The 21,492-nt window shown below is 44.6% G+C and overlaps 1 protein-coding gene across 1 annotated transcript in view; it reads left to right on the forward strand.

Annotated features, from left to right (window-relative positions):
- The window catches only part of CACHD1 (cache domain containing 1), a 95,025-nt gene that overhangs the window by 18,140 nt on the left and 55,393 nt on the right, over window positions 1-21,492 (forward strand). Inside the window, exon 2 of the mRNA XM_075287938.1 lies at window positions 20,863-20,925. Coding sequence (XP_075144039.1) covers window positions 20,863-20,925 — 63 coding nt within the window. The remainder of the gene's footprint in view (window positions 1-20,862; window positions 20,926-21,492) is intronic.

A 21,492-nucleotide genomic window follows, 5' to 3' on the forward strand; every position in this document is an offset into this window, starting at 1 on the left:
TGGTACAGTCACTGTGTACATACATTACATTACTTATCCTGTATTATACTCCAGAGCTGCGCTCACTATTCTGCTGGTACAGTCACTGTGTACATACATTACTTATCCTGTATTATACTCCAGAGCTGCGCTCACTATTCTGCTGGTACAGTCACTGTGTACATACATTACTTATCCTGTATTATACTCCAGAGCTGCGCTCACTATTCTGCTGGTACAGTCACTGTGTACATACATTACATTACTTATCCTGTATTATACTCCAGAGCTGCGCTCACTATTCTGCTGGTACAGTCACTGTGTACATACATTACATTACTTATCCTGTATTATACTGCAGAGCTGCGCTCACTATTCTGCTGGTACAGTCACTGTGTACATACATTACATTACTTATCCTGTATTATACTCCAGAGCTGCGCTCACTATTCTGCTGGTACAATCACTGTGTACATACATTACATTACTTATCCTGTATTATACTCCAGAGCTGCGCTCACTATTCTGCTGGTACAGTCACTGTGTACATACATTACATTACTTATCCTGTATTATACTCCAGAGCTGTGCTCACTATTCTGCTGGTACAGTCACTGTGTACATACATTACATTACTTATCCTGTATTATACCCCAGAGCTGCGCTCACTATTCTGCTGGTACAGTCACTGTGTACATACATTACCTTACTTATCCTGTATTATACTCCAGAGCTGCGCTCACTATTCTGCTGGTACAGTCACTGTGTACATACATTACTTATCCTGTATTATACTCCAGAGCTGCGCTCACTATTCTGCTGGTGCAGTCACTGTGTACATACATTACATTACTTATCCTGTATTATACTCCAGAGCTGCGCTCACTATTCTGCTGGTACAGTCACTGTGTACATACATTACATTACTTATCCTGTATTATACTGCAGAGCTGCGCTCACTATTCTGCTGGTACAGTCACTGTGTACATACATTACATTACTTATCCTGTATTATACCCCAGAGCTGTGCTCACTATTCTGCTGGTGCAGTCACTGTGTACATACATTACATTACTTATCCTGTATTATACTCCAGAGCTGCGCTCACTATTCTGCTGGTACAGTCACTGTGTACATACATTACATTACTTATCCTGTATTATACCCCAGAGCTGTGCTCACTATTCTGCTGGTACAGTCACTGTGTACATACATTACTTATCCTGTATTATACTCCAGAGCTGCGCTCACTATTCTGCTGGTACAGTCACTGTGTACATACATTACATTACTTATCCTGTATTATACTCCAGAGCTGCGCTCACTATTCTGCTGGTACAGTCACTGTGTACATACATTACATTACTTATCCTGTATTATACTCCAGAGCTGCGCTCACTATTCTGCTGGTACAGTCACTGTGTACATACATTACTTATCCTGTATTATACTCCAGAGCTGCGCTCACTATTCTGCTGGTACAGTCACTGTGTACATACATTACTTATCCTGTATTATACTCCAGAGCTGCGCTCACTATTCTGCTGGTGCAGTCACTGTGTACATACATTACATTACTTATCCTGTATTATACTGCAGAGCTGCGCTCACTATTCTGCTGGTACAGTCACTGTGTACATACATTACATTACTTATCCTGTATTATACTCCAGAGCTGCGCTCACTATTCTGCTGGTACAATCACTGTGTACATACATTACATTACTTATCCTGTATTATACTCCAGAGCTGCGCTCACTATTCTGCTGGTACAGTCACTGTGTACATACATTACATTACTTATCCTGTATTATACTCCAGAGCTGTGCTCACTATTCTGCTGGTACAGTCACTGTGTACATACATTACATTACTTATCCTGTATTATACCCCAGAGCTGCGCTCACTATTCTGCTGGTACAGTCACTGTGTACATACATTACATTACTTATCCTGTATTATACTCCAGAGCTGCGCTCACTATTCTGCTGGTACAGTCACTGTGTACATACATTACTTATCCTGTATTATACTCCAGAGCTGCGCTCACTATTCTGCTGGTGCAGTCACTGTGTACATACATTACATTACTTATCCTGTATTATACTCCAGAGCTGCGCTCACTATTCTGCTGGTACAGTCACTGTGTACATACATTACATTACTTATCCTGTATTATACTGCAGAGCTGCGCTCACTATTCTGCTGGTACAGTCACTGTGTACATACATTACATTACTTATCCTGTATTATACCCCAGAGCTGTGCTCACTATTCTGCTGGTGCAGTCACTGTGTACATACATTACATTACTTATCCTGTATTATACTCCAGAGCTGCGCTCACTATTCTGCTGGTACAGTCACTGTGTACATACATTACATTACTTATCCTGTATTATACCCCAGAGCTGTGCTCACTATTCTGCTGGTACAGTCACTGTGTACATACATTACTTATCCTGTATTATACCCCAGAGCTGTGCTCACTATTCTGCTGGTACAGTCACTGTGTACATACATTACTTATCCTGTATTATACCCCAGAGCTGCACTCGCTATTCTGCTGGTACAGTCACTGTGTACATACATTACATTACTTATCCTGTATTATACCCCAGAGCAGCGCTCACTATTCTGCTGGTGTAGTCTCTGTGTACAGAATGTGGCCCTTGGATTCCCTTGTATTTTCTTACTTCTGCTTCCTCTCCTCCTGTCGTTCTCTTCTTGGAGATAAATATCTGATGATCCTTTCCTGTGGCCAGATATCTAATAATTTTTAGCCCCTTGTTCTTCTCTGTAGACGTCTGTGGCTCCAGGACTGATGCTGAGGGTTTAGTTGAGGTGACGCTTTGTATGTTCCTGAAGCCGCATGTCAGTGAATAGAAGGTGAGGAGGAATATGGCGGCGGCCGGTCACGTCTCTTTTTTTGGGGTCGCCCCCTCTCTTCCCGTGTACCTTTCCCTGTGACAGATCTGCCGCACATTCCTCCAGTAATTCCCCCTCTCTCTTCACTCTTACATGAGGAATGTGGAAGGACGGCATTACTTGTCGGGGTTGTCGGCAGCTGTGGGCCTATGGGATCCCTCCGCTCACTAAAAACCTTCGTTTTAAGGGACTGTATGCATTTTTTTTAGTGCTGAAAGTTGAATGTTTTTCCATGACTACAGACTACAAGCAAGCACTGTATGTAGTCAGATCCAGGACCACGCTTTAGCACCAGCGCATATTTTCGACCCTTTATACCCTGTCATGGTTGTTACATACACACCAAAGATTGGCCTTAAAGGGGTTGTCCATGGGTCTTGAATGGTGTTTGGGCCGTCATGACTGACTTCAAATGGACGCCGCAGGTTCAAAGGTGGGACCGTCTTGGGATCAGATACTTATCACCTAAGACAACCCCTTTAAGCAGTGTAAAGAATGGTGGTCTGTACTCTCACCAGTCATGGCTACCTCCAGGGGCCTCATTTACTAAGATAACAGTAAGACTATCTTTATTGCCCATCGCAACCAATCACAGTCCAGCTTTTATTTCCTGAGCTGCTTTGGAGAAATGAAAACTGAGCTCTGATTGGTTGCCGTAGAAATAGTTTCACTTTTGGTCAGTTTTAGGTTGAGGCCTATTACTGAAACTAATTGGCCCCTAGCAACCAATCGCAGCGCAGCTTTCACATCTTATAGTGCCCTGGAAAAATGAAAGCTGGGCTGTGATTGGTTACTATGGCTAACTTCAGTAGGGCCACTTTCTATGTTTCATATCTATGCCATAGCAAGCGTAATACGAACTGCCATTCTTTATACTGACGGTTGCGTTTGGAGTACAGCGTGAAATAGAAACCAGGGGGGGGATTCATTATGGGGTTTGGTGTGATATAGTCGTATGAAGTTTGCCATTTTATGATAGTGAGCTAGGCCTCGCCTGCGCCACATTTATCATTGTTTATGGGACATAGAGCTGGCATAAATTTTCGCCCAGGCACAAGGAAGCCCCTCAGTCATCGCTGCCGGTGCACTGTACATAACCTCAATTATATCCATTCCAATATGGCTGCCATGATGATGTGTTTTCAATATGATGGGGCAGATTTGTTATGGAGTCTGTGCCAGATTTCTGACATAAAAAGGGTGCGTTCACACGATATAAAATGGAGCGCAAGCTGGCACGTATACGTGTATCAGCATTTTGCGCGCTCAAAAAGATCCCATTGATTTCAATGGGAGTTACGAGCGTATACGCCGCGTTATTTTGCGGGTGCAAAATAACGTGGCGTATATGCTCGTAACTCCCATTGAAATCAATGGGATCTTTTTGAGCACGTATAATGCTGACACGCATGTACGTGCCAGCTTGCGCTCCATTTTACATCGTGTGAACGCACCCAAAAGTTGTAAACTTTGGGTTTCTGGTGTTTTATGCCACTTAGGCCTACTTTTAGAAAGTAGACTCAGTGAAGGTGGTTTGGGGAGATATCTGTGCCATCGATGAGTGGCCACGTACGAGCGCAGTTTTGGCGCAGGCCGAGGGTGCATCTTATTTATGAGGAGCCATGCATCACCTCTGCTGGTGTGGTGGACTCCATTAGGGCTAGTTCACACGGGGGGCGGTATAGCGCATTTTGGTCCATTTTTGTGACCGCGTCACAATAGGGCCAAAATGCGCCTGCCACGGCTGTCGTGGCTTCCCGCAGTCGCGGCTTCCCCCTCCAAAGTAGGCTCAAATGGACGGGCCCACTGTGGAGGGTGCTGCCGCGAGGCGGACGTCGGGGCTGAATCAGCCGCGGAATCCACTTGAAGAAAGGGCTGCTCGCTTCTTTTTTCCTTGAGCGGGAACGTGCCCCTCACGGAAAAAAGTATGCTAGTGGTCTACGTAGACCTCTATTGTGAGGGGGCGGATTATGACGTAGATTCAGCGCCAAAATCCGCCCCCTCTTGCCCTGTGAGAACGAGCCCTTAGTCTGTCCCCATGAGTTACAAAAATTTCTTATCCGTATTTTTGTTGTTTTCTGTGTTTCTTGAGTGTTTTGTTCTTTTTGTGCTATGGAGAGCGTTACTGTGCTGCATGCAAATAGTCTGTTGTACCCCCTCCTCCCCCCACCCCCCAAAAAAGTGTAAAACCAGGTGTTTGCAATTAAAAAGATGAAACAGACTCATTTTGTTGCGCTCTCCTTTGTTGTATTCACAGAGCACAATACTAAGCTCATCTGTTCCCGGCTGATAAAACCAGAATTTTTTTTTATTTTTTTTATTATTTTTGATATTTTTTTCTATACTTTCAGCAAATGCAGCAGGAAGTTGTCCCGAGGTTACGTTTCCATGACATTTGCCCACTTGTAGCCATCTCGGCTGAAGATGAAAGCCTGCTCCATCTTTTGATAGCTTACAACTAATTGGGCCATCCTATTCGGCATGAGGCTTTTTTTTTCCTTTTTTTTTTTTTTCTTCTTTATGTGAAAAATGGACAAAAACAGCTGTAGTGCGTCTATTGTGCGGTCGCAGATAAAACGTGGCGAGGACGGTGCAATCTAATACCATCTAATCAAGGCGTATTTACTATGTAACCCGATAGCGAGTTATTTCTGCATTAAGTAATGGATGGTTCAAGGTATTTCTACTGAGGCGTTTGCAAAAAAAAAAAAAAAATTCCCCTTTGGACGCGGCTGTATGGATTTAATCAGCTGCATTCTTCTGATCACTTTGAAGGAGGTTTTTCAGTGTTTGCTTGCCAGAGAGCACACAAATCTCCGCAGAGAGTCAGATAAAGATCACTGCCTTTTGTGAACACTTCTAATTGTCTGTGACGGTTTGTTGGCGATTGGTGCGTGACGGGCGCTGTTCACCTGCAGGTTGGGGAGTAAATACCCGAAATACCCAGTGCTCGTAGAATAGTGTTGGCAAATTAAAATGGAGACCTTGGATTAGATATACCTTCAAATGTCTGTGTGTGGCAGGCGTCATTGTTGAGGACACATCCTGGATGGGCGCCGTTGTCGTTGGGAGCTCACCCTGGAGGCGCACCGTTGTATTTGGGGCTCTCCCTGGACGGGGGCTGTTGTTGTTGGGAGCTCACCCTGGAGGCGCACCGTTGTATTTGGGGCTCTCCCTAGACGGGCACCGTTGTTGTTGGGGGCTCTCCCTGGACGGGTGACTTTGCCGTTGGGGGCTCACCCTGGACAGGCGCTGTTTCCGTTGGGGGCTCACCTTGGACGTGCACCATTGTTGATTTGGTCCATACTGTGGAATGGTGCAGTTGTTGGTGGCTCACCCTGGACAGGCGCCGTTGTTGTTGCAGGCCACATTGTGGAATGTTCGCCTGGATGGGTGACATTGTTGGGGGCTCACCCTGGGCGGGTGCTGTTGTTGTTGGGGACTCACCATGGGTGGGCGCCGTTGTTGTTGGGGGCTTACCCTTGGCGGGCGCCATTGTTGGCGGCTCACCCTGGGTGGGCGCGTTTGTTGTCGGGGGCTCACCCTGGACGGGCGCCGTTGTTGGTGGGGGCTTGCCCTGGACGGGCGCCGTTGTTGGTTTGGGCTCACCCTGGGCGGGTGCTGCTGTTATTGGCGGCGGCTCACCATGGGCGGGTGCTGTTGTTGTTGGTGGGGGCTCACCCTGGGCGGGTACTGTTGTTGTTGGTGGGGGCTCACTCTGGGCGGGTACTGTTGTTGTTGGGAGCTCACCCTGGAGGCGCACCGTTGTATTTGGGGCTCTCCCTAGACGGACGCCGTTGTCGTTGGGGGCACTCCCTGGACGGGTGACTTTGCCGTCGGGGGCTCACCCTGGACAGGCGCTGTTGCCGTTGGGGGCTCACCTTGGACAGGCGCCGTTGTTGATTGGGTCCATACTGTGGAATGGTGCAGTTGTTGGTGGCTCACCCTGGACAGGCGCCGTTGTTGTTGCAGGCCACATTGTGGAATGTTCGCCTGGGTGGGTGACATTGTTGGGGGCTCACCCTGGGCGGGTGCTGTTGTTGTTGGGGACTCACCATGGGTGGGCGCCGTTGTTGTTGGGGGCTAACCCTGGACGGGCGCCGTTGTTGGTGGGGGCTTGCCCTGGACGGGCGCCGTTGTTGGTTTGGGCTCACCCTGGGCGGGTGCTGTTGTTATTGGCGGCGGCTCACCATGGGCGGGTGCTGTTGTTGTTGTTGGGGACTCACCCTGGGCGGGTACTGTTGTTGGTGGGGGCTCACCCTGGGCGGGTACTGTTGTTTTTGGTGGGGGCTCACCCTGGGCGGGTACTGTTGTTGTTGGTGGGGGCTCACTCTGGGCGGGTACTGTTGTTGTTGTTGGGGGCTCATTGTGGGTGGGTGCTGTTGTTGTTGGTGGCGGCTCACCCTGGGCGGGTGCTGTTGTTGGGGACTCACCCTGGGCGAGCGCCATTGTTGCTTGGGGCTCACCCTGGGCGGGCTCCGTTGTTGTTGGGGGCTCACCCTGGGTGGGCGCTGTTGTTGGTGGGGGCTCACTCTGGATGGATGCTGTTGTTGTTTGAGGCTCACGCTGGACAAGCACTGGTGGTGTTGGTGGGCTCACTCATGGCGGCGCTGTAGTTATGGAGGCCACTGTTTGGGGGTGCACTCATGAAAAGATGGTACTACTGGCTATAATACTGTCAGCATCCATACTGACATCTGCCAGATCATTCAATTGTTCTAATCCAGTAGGGGGTAGTTATATATAATTAAAATCCTTTATTCCAGGCTCAGTGGGACCTGATTAGGTTCTGGATTATTGGGCGACCCTAGAAAAGTCCATAATATCCCCTTGTAACGGTGGCAGACAGTCAAAAAGTAAAGTCCAAAAATAAAATATTAATATAAAATCTTCCGCCATTTTTAAGCGAATTCTGTCCTCGTTTCTCTTTGCTCCATTTTTTTATTGCATTTCTTTGCCGGATTATCGGAATTGAATGGATTTTGCCTCTCTGTGTCTATTTATAACCTCGATGTATTTTTCATTGTATTTGGCCCGCAGCTCTTCTCGTATTGACTGATTGTGCCGCTTGTTACCCGCCGCCTGGAAGCCACTGCGAGGGGATCATGTAAAATGAATGTCTCCGACTCTGCCTGCAATCTGACACTGTGGGAATGCAGGTGGTCCGGGCCCCTGCACAGGAATTAAACCAACATGCCAATCCTGGCCTGGGGCCGGGGCACTGCGGCCTTGCTCTCCAGGCCTTGAAATGCCTTCTGGCGCTGTTATGAAAACGGAATTGCAGCTGATGCGAGCAGCCATTAACCATATGGACTTGTTGTTGTAGCTGATAAAATGCGACATGTTGTTTTTATTCAGCAGAGGGGAAGGATAATAATAATCTGAACTGTAGCCTGGGAATTCACTGCGTGATAGGGTTAACGGAGGGGCACAGGGCGCCTCAATGTGGACCCTTGTGTTTGCATTGCCCTGTAGTTCTCCTGATGTATATGTTTTAGTAAAACGCATGAGCTATGGATTCTAAATTATGTTTCTGGTTAAACTCATTGTGCTGTCCCTCTGTTATTCCTCCTGGAAATGTATGAATAAATTGTCAGCTAAGCATGCCTTTATAGAGTCTGGCAAGTTAAAGGGATCCTATCTTTGAAACACATTTCTTTTTCTCTAACATGTCGGAATAGCTGTAAGAAAGCCTATTCGTCTCCTACCTTTCCTTGTCTTCTCTGCGCCGCCGTTCACCTGCAATCCCAGTTTTCCTCGGTATGTAAATGAGCTCTCTCGCAGCACTGGGGGCGTCCCCAATGCTGCCAGAGAACTCTCCAGCGCCACCTACATCTTCTTCTGCAACGAGGTCTTCACCGCGTCTTCTTCGGGTGGTGTCTTTTAACTTCTAGGCCTAGGGCAAGCCGACTGTGCATGCCCGCGGCCACAAGAAAAATGGCCGCTTATACCGTATTGTAAGCGGCCATTTTCTCAGCCCCCAGGTCGCTTTACCTCTTGCCCCCTTTTCAGGGGCTTTGGGTGGGCTGGCTTCAACCCTGATGCCCAGGTAACTACCTGTGATAACAAGAGAGGAGGAAAGAGGCAAAGCGATATGGGGGGCCGACTGAGAGATCCTGTAAGCGTCAATTGGATAGAGTTATACTATGTAGACACGTCCCCCCACCGTGGTTTATTCCTAAGTTTCCAGGGGGGATAACAGAGGGGCGTCATATTGCAGTATTCTAACAAAAGATGCTCTAGGGAGACCTAAAAATTTATAACCGAGTAGAGTTGATCCCCTTATGGCTGTCATCTGGCCAAATTGCCTTATGACAGATTTCACCCTTACACCCTCCCCCCCCCCCCCTCCGGTGCCCGACTGGAAATGTTTTTTTGTTTTGTTTTTATTTTTTTGCCCCACATGCAGAAAATTTAGATTTAGTCCGGTGCAAACTGAGCCCTTTTATTTGTAATAAAATGCTTTTATTTAATTTGGTGGGAAAAAAAATTAAAAATTTGAAGAAATTTTTTTTAAAAATCTTAATCCAATTTTGTGTTTGTTCATTTAAGTTTGAAAATCTCAATTTTTGAATTTTCTTTTTGCAATTTGATCTTCGTGCGACCATTCCATTCTTATTTCCAGTTTGTATAAACTTTGTGAACTCCCGAAAAACTAAATCTGGAATGTTTCCTTGGATCCCTCTCTATATTAGGCAGCTCTCTGCGACCTCTATGTTTTTGAGAAGCGTGCGTCCTCTTGAAGCGGCCTGTGAGCTGAGATTGGGTTGAAGTGTTGCTATTTGGGCTGGCCCTGCTTGTAGAGTGGTCTGCACAATGGCTGGAGCACTCTTGTTGTTGCTGCGGTGGGGGAAGGGCTGGTAATCGCTCACAGACTGTCTCCCCGTCTTAAGGCCTCCAAGAACAGTTTAATTGAAACCGCTTGCAGTGCCGGGGCTTTGTTGAGACTAAACTTGTAAAGCGCCCCCCACCCCAGTGTCTCTGGGAGCCCGGGCACTGATAGCACATCATTACAGCTACACTCCATACACCACTATGTATTGATTCTGTGTGTGGCCTTTTTGAATGTGGAATTTTTGGGGGTCTGTGCGGTCACACATGTCCAAAAATTTTTGTCCATATTTTGCAATCATCTGCTGTTGCTATCAAATCTGCAACAACGGGGAAAATAATAAAAAATTGGTTTACAAGAATCTGCAACGATGTTAGTCGGGATGTTTTTGACCGCATGATCAAAAACAGCATAAAAACTTTGCAACTATGGCGGTCACCTGCGCGAGCCGCATGGCCAAAAACTTTTATTGAAAAATTGCATTGGTAACGCTGTGAGTAGTTTTGACCACGTGGTCAAAAATATCTTGTGTACATGCACCCTAAGCATGTACACAAATTGTATGTGACTCCTTAATTGGGGGCTTTATATTGCGGACATTAAAGTTCCCAGCTTGGTACAATCCCTTTAATGCTGCAACGTTACAAGGAGATCTCTGTAAGAATTTGCAACTTCAGCCGAGACTTTGGACTTTGATCTCTTGTGATTTCCTTGGAGGCAGGTTTTTTTTTTTTCTTGTCCTGAGATGTTTAGGTCAGGTTCACATACTAACACCAGTATAGCCTGATGTAGTATGATAATGGCCGTGTGCACACAGTGCTAGTGTGCCTGCACTCACAATACGATGCTCGTACCCTGGTCCAGGCCCGCGCCGCACTCCTGTGTGTTGTGGATCCTAGATGGATGGCCATGTGTAATGATTTGTTGCTCATTTGCAGCCGATACTTTCCCACATGTTTACTGATTCCTATGTATGACCCGGAGGATATGCAGCATGGGGGGATTTATGCCTCTTGACCTTATCGATCTCATAGATGTGAATAGAGCGATGGCCACACATGAACTCTATTCCCGTAGAATACTCTGGGACCCCACTGTTATGATCCCTGAAAGGGGGGGGGGTCCCCAGTAGTTTGGGGCCTAGTATGGAGATATTTGTATGTGCAGTTTCTGACTACTTACTTTTGGCTCATCGATCGTGATGCTAAATTCTCTTTTAACCCACAGCTATTACTTTAGACGCCACTGTAAACATGCATTCTCAGCACATTTGTGCATGCATGTATTTTCTGTAGGATGCAGGAGATGAAGGGGGACTGGTCTGACCCCCTGACACGGCCTTGGACCAGGGAGCAGACAGCGCTCTTCTATGTGTAGTGGCGAACCAGTCCTTTAAGGGTGTGTATATTTGTGCAAAAAATTATTGTGTTGATACATCTTCTGGGTTCTGTGTGCGGCTCCCGAGTTATAACCAATGTGCAGTATGTGGTTGCAGAAGTATACACACCCGTAGAAGGCTATATCAAATCTTCAGGGTCCACTTATTACTAAAGAAGATCCGATTGGTTTCTTGCATACATTTGGCGCCATGGCTGCTTCTCTAACGGGATCTTAAGAACGATGCGCCCCCTGGAGATAAGGAGGAGCCATCTCATTAATATTACATGCGGATTGCAGGGAGTTATATTAGCTGAGGATTTTTTGTGGATGCAGCGTGGCTTACCTCAAGGCTTGTGCAGCTGTCCTGTATCTGGCAATGCTCATCCTGCTCCTCCTGGTTCATGGATAGAATGGCAGAACTGCAGTGACTACTATGGGCCGTGTAGAATCTCCTTCATGTATGGATAGGGTAATGCAACGACTACGACCACAACTCCCAGTTGGTGAATCATGGCGACACGTCAATCTTTGAGTTGCGGCCATGGTCGCCGTTCAGCCTTAGTCTTAGTGTGCAGACGGTTGTTATTTTGCGCACATGGTGTATATATGTTCAGCGTTGCTCCGCGTTTTCGTTCGGCTCCTTGTCATTACGTTGCGTTGATCTGTGTGAAGTCTTTTTTAATCAAATAATAGCAATATTAATAGTTTCATAATGATCTTCTCTGATCCTCGCTGCACGGGGAGGGGGGGGGGCGACTCTCACACCATTTTAATTAAAAATCTTAGATGCGCACAGCGTGACGCCAGGAAACGCCACTCATCTCTCCTCGCCTGATCAAGCAGACGCTACATAAGAAAGCTGATTGATGCCGCGGCGCAGGGACGGCTCCTAAATCCACAGTCGTCTTACTGTATGTCACACTATACAGTGGCATCAATAGGGGGCGCCGGAGTGTCGGGTGTTCTGGACTATTGGACGTCTTGTGTTTGGCACAAAACAATGTGGGCGTTCTAGATGATCAGACGTCGGATTAAAGGAATTCTCCGGAGACCATAATGATTTATTCAGACTATTCATTGTGCAGACACTTTTACAAGGTTAAAAAAAGCTGAAACTTTGTTCTCTGAAATTCTAAATATGTTCTGCTTTTTATATGCAATATGAAGACTTGTAAATGCTCCAGAAATTACCCCCGGGGGCAAAAATATCTGTAATTATATTTTCATATTAACTATCAAGGTTTTACAAAGGCCGCATGAACTGGAAGTAAGAGTAGTCTAATTGGCCTTGTGTGAATTGGTCTTTTGTGGTAACGGAAACCAGGTCTTCTATAAAAGGGGGAAAACGAACATTAAATTGCGCTGGATAGTCCACATATGTATGATATCGTAAGAGCAGGCCACAATGAGAAAAGAAAACTGCCTTATAGTTACAGCTTTCAAAGCCAGATGGGAACCAGCTGCTGTGTGGAGGGTTAGGAATACTGTCTATAATGTGCAAGGGTATAACTGCAGCAACACTGCCCCCTATGGTTAAAAATACGACTGCTGTAACATTGCCCCCAGTGGTCAAAAATATGAATGCTATAATACTGCCTCTTATGTAGAAAAATAAAACTACTATAATACTGCTCCTATGTACAAGAATATAACTACTATAATACTACCTCCTATGTACAAGAATATAACTACTATAATACTACCTCCTATGTACAAGAATATAACTACTATAATACTACCTCCTATGTACAAGAATATAACTACTATAATACTACCTCCTATGTACAAGAATATAACTACTATAATACTACTCCTATGTACAAGAATATAACTACTATAATACTACCTCCTATGTACAAGAATATAACTACTATAATACTACTCCTATGTACAAGAATATAACTACTATAATACTACTCCTATGTACAAGAATATAACTACTATAATACTGCTCCTATGTACAAGAATATAACTACTATAATACTACTCCTATGTACAGGAATATAACTACTATAATACTGCTCCTATGTACAAGAATATAACTACTATAATACTACCTCCTATGTACAAGAATATAACTACTATAATACTACTCCTATGTACAAGAATATAACTACTATAATACTACCTCCTATGTACAAGAATATAACTACAATAACACTACCTCCTATGTACAAGAATATAACTACTATAATACTGCTCCTATGTACAAGAATATAACTACTATAATACTACTCCTATATACAAGAATATAACTACTATAATACTACTCCTATGTACAAGAATATAACTACTATAATACTGCTCCTATGTACAAGAATATAACTACTATAATACTACCTCCTATGTACAAGAATATAACTACTATAATACTACCTCCTATGTACAAGAATATAACTACTATAATACTAGTACTATGTACAAGAATATAACTACTATAATACTGCTCCTATGTACAAGAATATAACTACTATAATACTACTCCTATGTACAAGAATATAACTACTATAATACTACCTCCTATGTACAAGAATATAACTACAATAACACTACCTCCTATGTACAAGAATATAACTACAATAACACTACCTCCTATGTACAAGAATATAACTACAATAACACTACCTCCTATGTACAAGAATATAACTACTATAATACTACCTCCTATGTACAAGAATATAACTACTATAATACTACCTCCTATGTACAAGAATATAACTACTATAATACTACTCCTATGTACAAGAATATAACTACTATAATACTACCTCCTATGTACAAGAATATAACTACAATAACACTACCTCCTATGTACAAGAATATAACTACTATAATACTGCTCCTATGTACAAGAATATAACTACTATAATACTGCTCCTATGTACAAGAATATAACTACTATAATACTACCTCCTATGTACAAGAATATAACTACTATAATACTACCTCCTATGTACAAGAATATAACTACTATAATACTACTCCTATGTACAAGAATATAACTACTATAATACTACTCCTATGTACAAGAATATAACTACTATAATACTACTCCTATATACAAGAATATAACTACTATAATACTACTCCTATGTACAAGAATATAACTACTATAATACTACCTCCTATGTACAAGAATATAACTAGTATAATACTGCTCCTATGTACAAGAATATAACTACTATAATACTACTCCTATGTACAAGAATATAACTACTATAATACTACTCCTATGTACAAGAATATAACTACTATAATACTACTCCTATATAGTAGAACATCAGTAGGGTGCTGTATAGTAATCTATAACTATATCCTTCCTTATCTGTATATGAGATGGTCATGTGGGCGGTCCTGTCTGTGACAGTCATGCTAATGAGGCTGGGTCTTGTTAGCATGTTACATACTCTGTCACTTCTGCTATAGTCTCTCTGCTTAGAATAAATCTTACATATGTCTGTCTCTTCTATATGAGCCTAGTGAGATGCTTAATGGATTTCACCACAACAGGTCCACTGCCTGAAGCTTTAGGACGTGACTGCTGTTGTTGGTGTCCTGCTTTGGCCGTGCATTAGGCAGAACATATCACATTGGGTTTTCCTTGGAGTGTTTTTATTGTGTAATGGAGCGTTTTGCATCTTTCTGACAACTTTCTGGTTTCATTTTCCCCATTTTGTAGCCCTCTGTTTGCTGTCAGTGAATGGGTCGGTTCTTCTTCACATCTAGAGGCTGGAAATCTTTACTGAGCTAATACTTCTCACAGCTGAAGGACCGTAACCATTGCATCCAGTCTCAGCAATCCTGGGTGAGCTGCCCTGATACAGTGTAACAGATCTGCACCAAGCTGGCTGCTATTGCTATCTCTTAAACGTTTCATTATAGTTTCCCATTGAGCTAATGGAATGAATATTCCGTTTTACTGGCCCTTTAAATGTTTATAGACCGTCCATGGCTGCCATTGGCAGGGCCCGTTCTCGCCAGCTCTTACATGTGGGCAGCGTCTCCGGTAGTGAAGGCTCCAGTGTTGTGGCCAGGGGCCCCGGGCACTGCAGCCATCTGTTTTCTTTTACCGCTTTGGATAGGAGTTTTTTTCGGGGGGCCGCTGCTCGCAGTGTCAGGGGCTGAGCCCTAGTCAGATTACACAGCCAGATCCTCCGCCTGTAACATGTGGTACCTATTTTTCTGGCCTTTCGCCTCCGTCCTAACCTTCAGCTTCGTTGATTGCTTTCTGGCAATTTTTCAGCTTGCTGATTGCAGAGATCCTTGGTTGGGGTCTGCCCCCCCTTTAACTATTTCCTGACTAGGAGCTTGAACATGTCTTGTTTTATTTTGTTGTAAAATTCTTCAGTCTTAAAGGGGGTCTTGTAAGACAATGCACAGGCAAAGGAGCTGTCACCACGTCTTACTAAACTTTAAGGAGTCTTCCAGGCCTTCAGATAGGTCAGCGGAGGCCCGACACCTGTCTGAAGAGGCTGCAGCATTTAGGGGAGTTCGGCACTACACTGCTTACCAAGCACAGCACCGTACACATATATAGTGGCTGTGCTTGGTATTGAAGCTCAGCCCCATTCTTCTAAATGGGACTGATCTGGGGTCAGGTCATGTGAATGATGTGTAACATCACATAGGCTGAGAAATAGAAACAGAACTGGTTCCCCTTCATCCACCTGATTTAAGGGGGTCAATGGCGATCTCCAGAGGGGATGGTATGGGGTATAAATAAATGCCGCCATTCGCTGGCCGTAGGTGGAGCTCCTATACTGGTGAGGGTTTGGGATATTGGTACAAAGTTTTACAGTGTTGCAGTAAGTAAAAGGTTAAAAAGCCGGTGACAACCTATTGGTAGGATGATGGGAGTCGCGTTGCTGGGATCCTCGCCAGTTCCTGGAGTGACGGCCTTGGCACCCGATAGCGCTCCATTTTTTCCCCCCTTATAACTCCACCCTTGCACGGTGCCAGGACAAGAGCGCCACTGTGCATAGAGCGTGCCTGGGGGGGCCCTGTCTGCTTCGTTCTCAGGAGGGGTCTTTGTTGTTAGATGGCCACCAATCAAGTGATGGCTGCCCAAAAATACCCCTTACACTTTGTCTGTAAAAACTGAAATCCCCCTTTAACTATTACCTCTTAAAGGGAATGCCTGGAGAATCGTTAAAGAAATGTTCACATAACTTTAAAAATAGATGATTTTTGTGTGACACGGGGGGTGTCCAGTTTAGAAATCCTATAGCCATCTATCCTATGAGGGTATTATTTGGCCAGAGTGGTTACAAAGAGTGTCTCTCGCACTGGAGGACTAATCCTGTCCTGCTTTCCATAGACAACCCATTCATACGAGTGGACGCCATGTCATATTTTATTTTCCCTGTGGTGGCGCTGCAGGGAAACTGAACACTTATGGGCAGGTTCCTGCTGATCGCTGGAGATCCCAGCAGGTGTCCTTTGTCATCAGGTTATTGGGGACCCATCTATTAAGCAGAGCACCCCACTATTTTAACCCCAACAGAGGCGGCCTAGGGAATCTCCTGCACATGGCGGCGCGGCCTGGTGTTATAGGCCACAAAGCCGACTCTTGTTTCCCTCCTCCTCCTCGGATGATGAATGTCCCAGTGTGAGTATGATTGGAGTAGTAATCCTCGGCTTCTCATGACCTTCATGTGATTAGGATCTCTCTATCGCTCCATTCACTGATGGTCTCGTCTGGTGATTACAGGATTTACCCATGGGTGGGCCACGAAAGGACTGCCCCCTCCCCCAGGGTTGTGCGGTTTTTGCTATATTCTCACTCTATATAGCATAGCTTGACGGGGCCCTAATCCTTATTCACATTTGCAGGGCAGTTCAGTGCTGCTATTCTCTGTTATCAGCCAGTTCAGGCAGGACATAGGCTTTATCTTATTCGGTCAGCCCTCTCCCCGTGGTTACCCTTGTGCCAGGTCTTATTCATATCATAGACTATTGCTGGTTCTCCACCCTCTTAGCTCTGGCGGTGTTCACACATGGCAGGTTATCTGTGGAAATAAAAATTTTAAAAATTTCGCTTACGGCAGGTTTGGTGCCGGCTTCGTCCCTTGAGGATTTCTTCTGCACTTTTGCATAAACTTTTCATCTTTTGCCCAACACTCTGTTTAATGTGTGATCCAGGAGTTATATCAGTTACATCAGATCTGCCCGGTGTGAACACAGTCCTACACCCTGCAGTAAGCGTGCTATTCTGCTGCACAAGCCTTGGTCCGGTTGTAAAAGAGGAATTTGTGTATCTACATGTCGCAACGTTTTGTTGTATGATCCAAGATACATCCTGGTGACAAGAGGGTGAGCAGATTGGGGAGACTGTATACGGCTGGTGTATAATCTGGAGTGACCCTTGCTCTAGGTCAAGACCATCGAGGCTCCGCCCTTATAGGTTTTCATTTTGCAAATTTGCAATTGAGGTTTTAACTACTGGGGTAAATCGTGAAGAGAATGTTAACGGGATCCATAGTGTAGATGTGGGGAGCTAGTCATGAGGTAGTCGTGTGATATCAGGAAGGTAGTCGTGTGACATTAGGGAGCTAGTCATGAGGTAGTCGTGTGATATCGGGGAGCTAGTCATGAGATAGTCGTGTGATATCAGGGAGCTAGTCAGGAGATAGTCATGTGATATCGGGGAGGTAGTCATGAGGGAGTCGTGTGGTATTAGGGAGCTAGTCATGAGGTAGTTATGAGGTAGTCGTGTGATATCGGGGAGCTAGTCATGAGGTAGTCGTGTGATATCGGGGAGCTAGTCATGAGGTAGTTATGAGGTAGTCGTGTGATATCAGGGAGCTAGTTATGAGGTAGTCGTGTGATATCAGGGAGCTAGTCCTGAGGTAAACGTGTGATATTAGGGAGGTAGTTGTGAGATATTAGAGAGTTAGTCGTTTTATATCGGGGAACTAAGTCATGAAGTAATGTTTTGAAATCGGGGAGCTAGTCATGAGGTAGTCGTGTGATATTGGGGAGCTAGTAATGAGATACACGTGTGATATTAGGGAGGTAGTTGTGAGGTATCGGGGAGCTTGTCATGAGGTAGTTGTGAGTTGTTGGAGAACATATAGGTATCCTGTGCACACCTTAGATATATCGGTAACCTATACGCCAATCTGTACCCTATATGCACATTAGGCCTATCTGTACCCTATACGCGGATTATTAGTATCTGTACCCTATACGCGGATTATTATTAGCTGTACCCTATATCCACATTAAAATTATCGGTACCTTTACACATATTACACATATAGGTACCTTCGCCTCAGATCTGCGGTGCAATCCATCTAAGTTACATTCAGACTTTGCACAGATTTCACCCTTTGTGTTCTGTAATAAGATGCCGAGAAGTCCAGACGGATTTTTTCCTGACATCTGGATGTGTGTAAATGGTCTCAGGATCCCCCAGGTCTGAACATGATCCTATAGCTTTCTATCATAGTGCCTGTATATAGGGGTCTATAGGTGTCTCTGGGTATTATTGTGCTCTTGTTGTCTTGTATCTGGATTTTAGTGGTGGCTTCGCCTCCATTCTTTCCTTTGCACTTCTCAGTAAATAAGGGGGGGGGGGGGTAAGTTATATTTCTGGCATTTTGCTAGCAATTATTTCCTAGCCTGAGGGAAGAATCGGAAGACGTTATCTGCGATCCGCCGGGTGACTAGACCTTTTCACAAAATGGTACAGTCCTAATTTAATGTGGATTTACTGGTTTTTGGTCGTCTGTGAAAATGGCAGATTTGCTAATAGGTTTTTTACCTTGGCTGCACAAATTCTAATGAAAACCAGAACACCGCTTTGCCCGAAAGGGAAGGTTCAAAGTCTTAGCGGGCGAGGGCGACGCGGGCTCGTGTTGGTTAAGTAATGCTCTCGGGTCTAGCTCAGGAAGCTAAGCGTGGGGATTGAAGACTCGGATTTGGGCCGAAATGTGAAAATACTGAAATATTCATAGACTTTTTTTTTTTTTGCGAAAGTTTTTGTTATAATTGGGGGATGGGTTGAGGATATTTTGGTGGTGACCCCATAAATCATATTTACCGTAGGCCTCATCTCTGCTGACGGGAAATGGATGGTGTTTCCCACGGCAACCAATCAGAGCTCAGCTTTCATTTTTCCAGAGCGGAGTTGAACATGAAACAAAGAATCTGATTGGTTGCTCTTGTTGTTATTTAGATTTCTACCAAAAGATCTACATAACATGGCGGACGCTGGTCATCAATTTAAAGGGATTTTTTATTTCATAAGGATATGTCAAGCTTTCTCTTTGACTCTTATATTAGCAAATGTTACTGGCCAGAGGGGGCGCTCTTCCACTATTATCATTTTTCATGGCTCTACATGATGGGTGGATATCGGTCGGTGGCACTAGATGGGCTAGCTCTTTTGCATATTTCCTTCCCATGGGGCATTGCTGTCTGGGTCTCTTCCATGAGGTCCAGTACCCCTCCCTGATATAGGCCCGCAGCCCACCCTCTCGGGTTCAAGGTAGATGACACGTGCTGGCTGATCGTCGCCATCCATCTTCCTTGAGCGGTGCAGAAGGAAACCCTTACAAAGCCCAGAATCTTTTTTTGGCTCTTTGCGTTCCCTGGGAGCTGTTAACCGGAGGAGATTTATGGCCGCCTTTAGATCTGCAAGTTCACATTTCTTAAATTCTCCAATTCCCAGCCAGCCACAGTGAAAGGGCCGGCTATGGAAAGGGGGAAATTGAATCCATTGGATTTGTAAAGTTGGGGAGGGGGATTCACACATTGTAAAGGCTTTGATTTGTGATGGAGGGATGTCGTGTTGTCACCAAAAATGTGATATATTGGGTAGCCAATGATCTGGTGACTCAATTCTTCTACGTTTGTGAATGTGGGTGATGTACTGTAATAATTGGGGACAGGGAGCAGCTTCTATATGCATACCTCCCAACCGTCCCGATTTCCGCGGGACAGTCACAATTTGGGTGACATGTCCCGTGGTCCCGGTTGGAGGGAGGCATGTCCCGATTTCAACTCAGATCTGCGTCCAGAGGACGCAGATCTGAGTTGAACACATATGCGGCTGAAGCAAGGAGCGTCAGCTCCTCGCTTCGCCGCTGCGCGCCTCTCTCGCTGACACATGCGGCTGAAGCGAGAAGCTGACACAGGTCAGCTCCTCCCTTCGCCGCTGCCGCCGGCTCCTGGCTTGTAGACGCGATGTGACACATGTGATGTGTCATGTGACACATCGCGTCTACAAGCCAGGAGCCGGCGGCAGCAGCGAAGCGAGGAGCTGACACAGGACATGAATCTGGGGGCAGAGATGGAAGGGGGACATGAAACTGGGGGCAGATGAAGGGTGTATATGAAACTGGGGGAGAGATAGAGGGGGGACATATAATTTACGGGTGACTGTAGGAGGATTATACTGTGCGCGGGCACATGAAAAATTAACGAGTGGGCGGAGTCAACACAAAAGTGGGCGGGGCTAAATTTGCCACGGCGCGCATTTTGTCCCTCTTTCGATTCTTCAAAAGTTGGGAGGTATGCATATGTGCAAACTCTGTAACAGTTTCTGTGACATCTACAATGTACGTCATGTACTGAATGACTTATAGGTAATATAGGGAGATAACTGACTGCTGAGAACTGGGAGTTGTAGTGGTGCGCGGGATTGGAATACTGTGTATGCTTTGAATATTTACTTGTAGTCATTGCTTATTCCATTAGTCAGAGTTTCTCATACTGCTTTTTTTCTCTTTGTTTCTACAGAGAATATTTAATTCATTTGTATATACAGAGAAGATATCAAATGGTGAAAGTGAAGTCCAACAAGTAAGTTCATGGTCTGGTTCTTGGTACAAGAATATAACTGCTATACTACTACTCCTATGTACACAAATATAACTACTATAATACTACTCCTATGTACAAGAATATAACTACTATAATACTACTCCTATGTACAAGAATATAACTACTATAATACTGCTCCTATGTTCAAGAATATAACTACTATAATACTACTCCTATGTACAAGAATATAACTACTATAATACTACTCCTATGTACACAAATATAACTACTATAATACTACTCCTATGTACAAGAATATAACTACTATAATACTGCTCCTATGTACAAGAATATAACTACTATAATACTACTCCTATGTACAAGAATATAACTACTATAATACTACCTCCTATGTACAAGAATATAACTACTATAATACTACCTCCTATGTACAAGAATATAACTACTATAATACTACTCCTATGTACAAGAATATAACTACTATAATACTACCTCCTATGTACAAGAATATAACTACTATAATACTACTCCTATGTACAAGAATATAACTACTATAATACTACTCCTATGTACAAGAATATAACT

The sequence above is a fragment of the Leptodactylus fuscus genome, chromosome 9, assembly GCF_031893055.1.
Source record: "Leptodactylus fuscus isolate aLepFus1 chromosome 9, aLepFus1.hap2, whole genome shotgun sequence".
In the NCBI taxonomy this organism is placed as follows: Eukaryota; Metazoa; Chordata; class Amphibia; order Anura; family Leptodactylidae; genus Leptodactylus; species Leptodactylus fuscus.